We start from the raw sequence: 8,037 nt of genomic DNA, 5'->3' as shown, positions 1-8,037 counted from the left end.
GCAAAAATTTGAAAAAAAAGACTCATGTGGGAGTGTAAACAGATTTATATGAGAGAATGTCATTCATTAAAAACATAAATGCAAAATATGTTTTCTAAGTATTTACCCCCTGTAAGGTGACTTACTTATTTCGGCTAGTTGGTGCTAGGAGTCACACAATTAGCGTAACAGAGGTTATCAGAGTGCAGTGAATGTGTCAATACAATGACCGGAAGGCAAAGGTACACAGAAATAGCTTAAAGACAACAAGGTGAATGTTCTGGAGAGGACGAAGAAGAGCCCAGACCTCAGTCCAATCGAGAATTAGTGGCCGGTGTTAAAACGGGCTGTTTACTCAATCCCTGTACAGCCTGACAGAACTTCAGCCGCTTTGCAAAGAAGAATGAGGCAAAACTTCGTTGTCCAGATGTGCAAGGTTGACTGAGACCACAGGTGAGCCAAAGACTAAATACTGACTTCAAGGAGGTGAATACTTATCCAGTCACTTATTTGATGATTTATAGTTTCAATTGATGGACATTACTTTGTAGAAATCTGTTTTCATTTTGATATGAAAGAGTCTTTATTGTAAAATCCAAATTAAGTTGTCCGTGATTCTATGCTGAAAAGCAATAAAACGGGAAAACTTACAATTGGGGTGAACACTTTACAGGCATTTTATATATAAAATTATTCTTATGGTACTTTTGAAGGGCACTGTATGTTGTGTTTTCACCCAGTATTCAATAATCATGACAAAGGCCATGTGTGTGTGCAGATGCTCCTAGTAACTCCCTTGGCATTGCCAAGTTATCTCTCACTTATATTTTTGGCTTAGACAGTCTCTCTCCGTGCCATAAGGTAATCCGTCTAGTTTCCTAACAAATCTGTTCCAGTGTCATACAATGTAAAATGCATTGTAGACAATTTCTTATGTTTTAACCTTTGAAACATCTTTTACTGTCCAATCTATTGCTGTGTGGCATGAATTTCCATCCGACAAAATTCAGTGCTTAAGATGGAAATATGCTGCACTAGTGCAAAGTACAGATGTCAGTTCATATGCACCACTAAAGTGGTCTAGCACCTCTGCCTGCCAGTGAATCTGGCACTGTCATAGCACTGTCAGAGATGTCATTATCACTCACCTTCATGCTTCAGGGTGGCTGCCTGGGAAACTGTTTAGATAGAGGTGTCAACATTAGGTGAGTTTTCAAAAGATACTGATCTTTCTGAAAGTTTCATTGTCTCTCACCTTCACATTCATCATTTGTCATCAGAGCACAGTGGTTTTCTCTGCACTAAAGTGTTTCAACCCGCTGAATTCAACACAGAGGCAGCAGCAAAAGCCACAGCAGGAGCTCCAACGTGTGCAAGGATGGCAATGACCTACGACAAGCACCACTGTCAACACATTACCATCGGTGGGGTAGTCGAGAAAGAGTGTGACAGGAGGTGTAAATGAGAAGCCCTATTAAGCCAGTGTGTGTGAACATGGCGTGATGCTACTGCAATGACACATTTCCTCTCACTTGGGTTTTTACTGTGAATGTGGTGCTGCACGTTTTTATATACACTACCGTTCAAAACTTTGGGGTCACCCAGGCAATTTCATGTTTTCCATGAAAACTCACACTTTTATTCATGTGCTAACATAACTGCACAAGGGTTTTCTAATCATCAATTAGTCTTTCAACACCATTAGCTAACACAATGTAGCATTAGAACACAGGAGTGATGGTTGCTGGAAATGTTCCTCTGTACCTCTATGTAGATATTCCATTAAAAATCAGTTGTTTCCAGCTAGAATAGTCATTTACCACATTAACAATGTCTAGCTGGATTTCTGATTAATTTAATATTGTCTTTATTGAAAAAAACTGCTTTTCTTTCAAAAATAAGGACATTTCAAAGTGACCCGAAACTTTTGAACGGTGGTGTATGATTGTAGACTATAATGAACTGTGCTCAAGTGAAGTGATTTGCTGTCTTTCTGTAGTTTATGGTCAGCTGTCATTGCATTAAAAAACAGAGCATATTCTTGACACTTGGTCAAAGTATTGCAGTGTGTTGTTCTCTATTAGCATATACTGCGTCAATTTCCATCCATCTTTTTGTCCAGTCAGTGCACTGTTTGTGAATTGGTTCGCTCAAATGTAATGTGAAATTTGAAAATGTCAATTATTTGTCTGTTGAGGTACCAAATTTAAGATTTTTACTTCACACAATGCTATTTGCTGCTTTACGCATGTGAAACAAAAGTGATGCAAGTTTTCAATTACAATGGCTAAACATTGAAGAAGTTACTTTTCATTGAGATGAATTTCATGTTAAGCAATGTGATTAGCAGCACATTCCTTAATTATACAATATAATGGTAATTTCTGAAGACAGACTACAGTGACAAGGTCGTGAATTCACTAAAGTCACTTAACCTGTTCTTTACTTCACAAAATGGTGAAATAGTTTCATGAGTTTAACATTATGAGAAGGAAGCATAGGAATGAAAGGCGCAAAGCATCATCTGCTCTTCGTCACTGCTCCTCATTTCTACAGTTTTAACAATCACGACAATAAACTTTAAACAATAAAAATATCAATCTTTATTCTTTGAGATAGCATATCAAAGATAAAACCTTGATCTATAATACCATGACAAATTACACAAGAACTTTACAACAGTAAACAAAGTGTAACCCAATAACTTTCTCTGGATAAGAGATGATACTTCTCTTTTTAGAATTTAATGTCTTGTGTGTATGGAAAATATTTTTTGCTTTGACATAAAACGCTAACTCTCTTTTGGAAATTAGAACGTTATATTGAGACGTAGCCTCTATAAAATATCCCTTGAGCTCGTATGAATGCGCACATTTTTCCAAAAATATGGAATATTCTGAGATGCTAATGAAATATTAGGTGATTTTATGGATGATATTTCAGGTTTGTAGGCACAAATTCTTCCTCAGTTTGTAGCAGAGCAGCTGCCTCTGACAAAATGCTTAAATGTAAATGTCATTGTTGTGACTTTTATCTATTGACAGGATTGGATCTAATTATTAACATCAGGCAAGATCATTTATTGCTAGATATAGTGCAGTCTCGCAAACAGAGTACAACAAACTGTATGAAACAAAAACCAAACATAGTCTATGTCTAAATTATCATCACTGTTAAAGACCTGCAACAAACTTCTGGAAGCCAACAGCTGGAATGAAAGTTGAATTAGGCGGATTACACTAAACATACACATAAATACCTATTCATAAATCAATTCTATATACTGTATGTGCTTCTCTTTAGAACAGAACAGAAAAAAATGACTTATTTGCTTGACAGAAAAATGGACAAAAACGGCAGCGTGGGACAACAGTTGCACCCTCATCTTATACAATAATATTAGAATATGAACATCAGCAATTAAAATACAACAGTAAATGAGCAATGTAAAATGCATCATATGACTGTATTACACGACATTGGCATTATATAGAAAGAGACAGTATGGTTTGGCAAAAGGAGGCTTTAAAAACATCGACGGAAAAATTACAAGGGGGACTCATTTTTCCGAAAGCTGCTCCACACTGCCGTCGCTTTCTTTTTCATTCTACAGTGCGGAGGTGTCGAAAATATCTTTACTTTCTCCATAATACTATAAACCTAATCTAAATATCCCTACTCAACCCTAGGAACTATACAATACTATACACCACAACACAGAGCAGACCGTTCCAGTGGCACTAAGTTATTTCTAGTTTAGAGCTAATCTAGTATCATCTCATATGCTGTACTTCATTGTGAATTATGTCATTTTTCCTCATCTCTACAGCTCTGGATGGTGAAACTTTCTGTGATGCTGCAAAGATGTTCTGTACGCAACAAGCTTGTTTCTCCTGGATACTATTTATATTCATACTAATGGAGCCAGATTGCAATCTTGTTTCACTGCTGAGCTGCTTACATCTACATGTATTCCATTTTGCTCTCCTGGATGTGCTGAAATACAGCATCCAAAGCTATGCCATGAAATATCTGTAGATTTCTTTCTGGTTATCCATGATCTGACAGCTTTCATGGTTTATTGTAAACAATCCTGATTGTAGACTCAACTGATGGAAAAAAACCCAAACAGGAGTTCTGTACAATATGTGGGACGCAGTGAGGACATGATTTGCTCACAACTGTATTAATGGAGAAACGATAAGAATGCAGTCCATGGAAGGAAAAATGTCAGGATTTACTCTCCATCCTGTGTCTCGTAACATCCTGATGAATTAAAAGCTGTAGTCGGGCAGTTCTAGGTAATAAAAATGGTCTTCACAGCATGAGTGTGTGTGTGTGTGTGTGTGTGTGTATGAGTGTGTGTGTGTGTGTGTGTGTGTATGTGAGTGTCTGTGTGTGTGTGTGTGTGTGTGTGTGTGTGTGTCTGTGTCTGTGTGTGTGAGTGTGTGTGTGTGTGAGTGTCTGTGTGTGTGTGTGTGAGTGTGTGTGGGCTTTTTCATGTAAACAGGATGTGTGAGTGTATGTTTTTGTGCCTGGCTGTGTCCTGATGTCATAAACTGGTGAAGTGGCTCCTCACTGGACGCCCCTCTACATCTCATGGGACAAGGCTTCATGTTGAGCAGCCACTCCGTTTGGCTGCAGGGCGCTGGGCTGCTCCTCCAGCTGACCGTTGGCTTTTGGCTCAACAGCAGGATCGTCGGACAGGTGAGCGCTGAAATGGATGTTGGACTCATTTAGCCGGCGGACGCGGTACGTCTCGTAGTGGATGCTGCCTGTGATGTCCTTGATATTCTGCATGTGTGTCCTGCAAATCAAAAAAGACAGAATTACAATGACAGAAAGCAATGCTAAAAGCTTTACAGCCTAAAGGCCTCGGCCTCGCCAGGAAACAAGGGGCAAAACTCTCATTTTTGGGTGTAATTGTATACTATAAAGCCTTATATCAGGCAGGTAGGTTGGTACTTTATTGATCCCGAGGGAAATTCAAGAAACCAGCAGCATATAAAACATACGGAACATACAGAAATAAGAGCAGAGCACACAGGGTGTATAGAGATATAAAGGCATAATTATGTATAAAATGTATATACTAAAGCTTAAAACAGTGTAAATATCACTGTTCACAAAAAATGTTTTGTTGTAATTTCTTTGCAAGTCACACCCTTTTTTTAAAATCAGTCGGTGAGAACACCAGAACCAGAACACTCAGTGAGGACTCACAATAACCTCATTATATCATCAATGACTGTCCAACACATAATCATGGACATCAGTGTTCAGCTCTGCCTTCTTTCTTGTCTATTTTTTGGTTTCCCTCTTACCTACTGATTTTCAAAGGGTGTCAGCAATACATAAATTACAACAAACATTTGAGTTTTTGTGGACAATGGTATAAGACTCTATAGTGTACAGTTATGCCTCAAAACGGGAGTTACATTCCTTGTTTCCGTGTCACAGAATATCATACATGTTCCATCTGTCAACTGCAGTCACCTTAAATCATTCTGTAGATCCTATAGATCACCTCAAATTATCCTACAGGTTAATCATCTTTGAACCCTGTTCCTATTTACTTCTCCCAAACTAAGGCTGTGAGCAGGTTCAGGCCTTCTCTCCTTCTAATATGGCCCTGAGAAAAGCAGATGGTGCAGAAGAAGATACATGAGAAAGACAACTGCTGTAGGAAGAAGATATGTCAGGACTCCCTGACCTGGTCAAGATCAGATATTGTTTAGTCTGATGTGCCTTAGCAGATAAGTTGTCCTCATGTTAGGCTGTAATCTAAATATGGCATTCCTCCCAACCCAATATATACCCAAAGGTTGAAGAGAATCCTCAGAACTGATGCTGGCAATGCTCACATGAATGTGCTGCTTTGTTGCATCACTTCTCCTGATGTCAGTAAACCTTATTCTCAACCTAAGCCATCTGAATCTCCAGAGTGTCTCTGTGTCTACCTCCTCATCCTCTCTCGACATTGATGAAATTCCACAACACAGGGAGCGGTAACTTTAAAAAAAAAAATTAATCTAATATCTTTCTATTTTGCCTAATGATTCTACTGCCAGTTCACATTGCCATGTATGTAGAACACTGGATACAAAATAGTGCAAGTTCAGGTCTGCTTGGCTGAGAAGCAACATTATGCGTTAGACGAGAAGGACTCAGAAACAGAGCGGGCTGATAGAAATATTTTAGGGAATCTGTTCGGTTTCTTGTCTCATTTCTCCACCTTTGGTCTTACAGTCGACTTAAACCTGCAGGAGCTGATCCCTGCTCTAACTGATCTGCTATATACTCACATTATTCGACACGGCGATGTGAAGGGTAGAACCAGTTTACTGGGTAATTGCGCCCTTTGCAATTTTTCACATTTGAAGTTTTGACTGAATTTGAATCACGTTAAACTGTGTTGCACATTTTAGGTAAAACCTGAATACTGCCTGAAACCAACTTCCACATTTACAAATGGGTTCGGGTTTGGGTTAAGTGGAGTGTATGTTTGCGTACTGTGGGAATAAGACGGAAATCCCTACTGATGCAACTTAAATGCAAAGATTCACTGGAGAAACCTGAGCAGAAGTTCCTGTGTCTTTGCAAGCACTCCAAACATCTAAAAGAATCTCATTTCTATTGATTTTAGCATTAACCTGAGGCTTTATAAAGTCATTGCTGTTTTCAATTAATTTCAACACCTCTACATAATGAAATGAGTGATTAATGATCTACAAGGAGTCTCAGTGCATCACGGCTTCAATTTAAATCCTCAAATGCCCCTATAGGTCATAATTCACTAAATAAACACAAAGAGTGTGATGGAGGCTCACCTGATCAGGAGATCTCGCAGGTAGGCAAACTCACAGTGTGCAATGTTCTCAACTGCAAAGAGAAAAAAGGGGAAACAGCTGAATTACACAGTTTAGGAGAGACGAAGCGCCCAACATAATCCTGCATCCAGTCCAGCTTGGGTGCTCTACCGTAAAACCACCGAGAGATGGCAGTGTTGCACACAAGTCAACTGAAGGGCATCCACTAACATGACATCTCCGGCAATTTTCTTAAGCCAAGATAACACTCTCCTCCACTTTCAAGTAATTAAATACATCTCTGCTCCCCTCCATATAGGAGAACTTGAAGTAAGACATTTTAACAAACTCCCCATGACAAGCTGCTGCTGCTGCCGCCTCCAGTAGGGCTAACACATGTTTGAATTATAGATTATGTCAAGGGTGAAAATGAAATAAAGGAGGCTGCTATTTATGTAAAGCTTTGAAATCCGGGGCAGGAAATTAAATTCTCTTTGAAAGGAGAAGAGTGGAATAACTGCTGGGTCTGTGAACGCTGATTAGTAGCATCAAGGGAACACGCTACCAACTCGTAACGAGCTGTACCGCCGGTATCTGCTTGCTCTGCTCCTGGGGTGGCATCGAGGGGTCCCTATATGAATTTAAATACATGCCCACTTCACGCTTTATCCCCGTCAACCCTGAGAAAATAAACAGCTTCTTCTCCCCTTGTGATATATAGAGACTGAAATTTCTGGTTTCTCCTCTGAGGCCTAATTTATGATGCCAGCGCTGACATGTCCAGCAGCTCGGCAGCTTCCCTTCTCTCTCCTCTCCCTCTTTTTCCTTCTGTCCTACCTCTTGGCTGCATTGGAATGGAGCCTTTGTTCTTTCTGCCGGACAAGACTACATTTGTCCCGCAGTTCGGGTACCTCACCTCTCTGAACTTGCACCTCTGTGGGGTTGATTTCATAAGGAGAAGTAGTCATCTTCCCATTCTAATGCTAAAGGCTCACAGCGCTGTCTTCAAAATGCCATCTTTTGAGGGAGAAAGCTGTTTGCACTGATGCATTTCTGAGTTTTAAGTTGGCTTACAACACTATCCTCATATGTAAAATAATAGCCGAAATGACAAAAACCTGGATGTACAAATAATAATCTTTGAAACTATGAATTTATTGATATCCCTGTGCTTGCTCCTCGAAGTCTTGCATTCCCATATGTTTTAATGATTTCTAAGAGCTGAATAATTCCTGTTTGTGAGTAGATA

The 8,037-nt window shown here is 39.4% G+C and overlaps 1 protein-coding gene across 7 annotated transcripts in view; it reads right to left on the bottom strand.

Annotated features, from left to right (window-relative positions):
* Nucleotides 1-2,558: 2,558 nt before the first annotated feature.
* The window catches only part of LOC111582195 (septin-9-like), an 80,538-nt gene continuing 75,059 nt past the window's right edge, over nucleotides 2,559-8,037 (bottom strand). For all 7 annotated transcript variants that reach the window (XM_023290770.3, XM_023290769.3, XM_023290768.3 and 4 more), the window contains 2 exons: nucleotides 6,810-6,861; nucleotides 2,559-4,786 (listed from right to left, as the gene is read on the bottom strand). In XM_023290770.3, the coding sequence (XP_023146538.1) occupies nucleotides 4,570-4,786; nucleotides 6,810-6,861 (269 nt within the window). In that variant the 3' untranslated portion in view covers nucleotides 2,559-4,569. The remainder of the gene's footprint in view (nucleotides 4,787-6,809; nucleotides 6,862-8,037) is intronic.

The sequence above is a fragment of the Amphiprion ocellaris genome, chromosome 4, assembly GCF_022539595.1.
Source record: "Amphiprion ocellaris isolate individual 3 ecotype Okinawa chromosome 4, ASM2253959v1, whole genome shotgun sequence".
In the NCBI taxonomy this organism is placed as follows: Eukaryota; Metazoa; Chordata; class Actinopteri; family Pomacentridae; genus Amphiprion; species Amphiprion ocellaris.
Note: the sequence above shows the minus strand (reverse complement) of the source record. Positions and strands in the feature narration are given on the sequence as shown.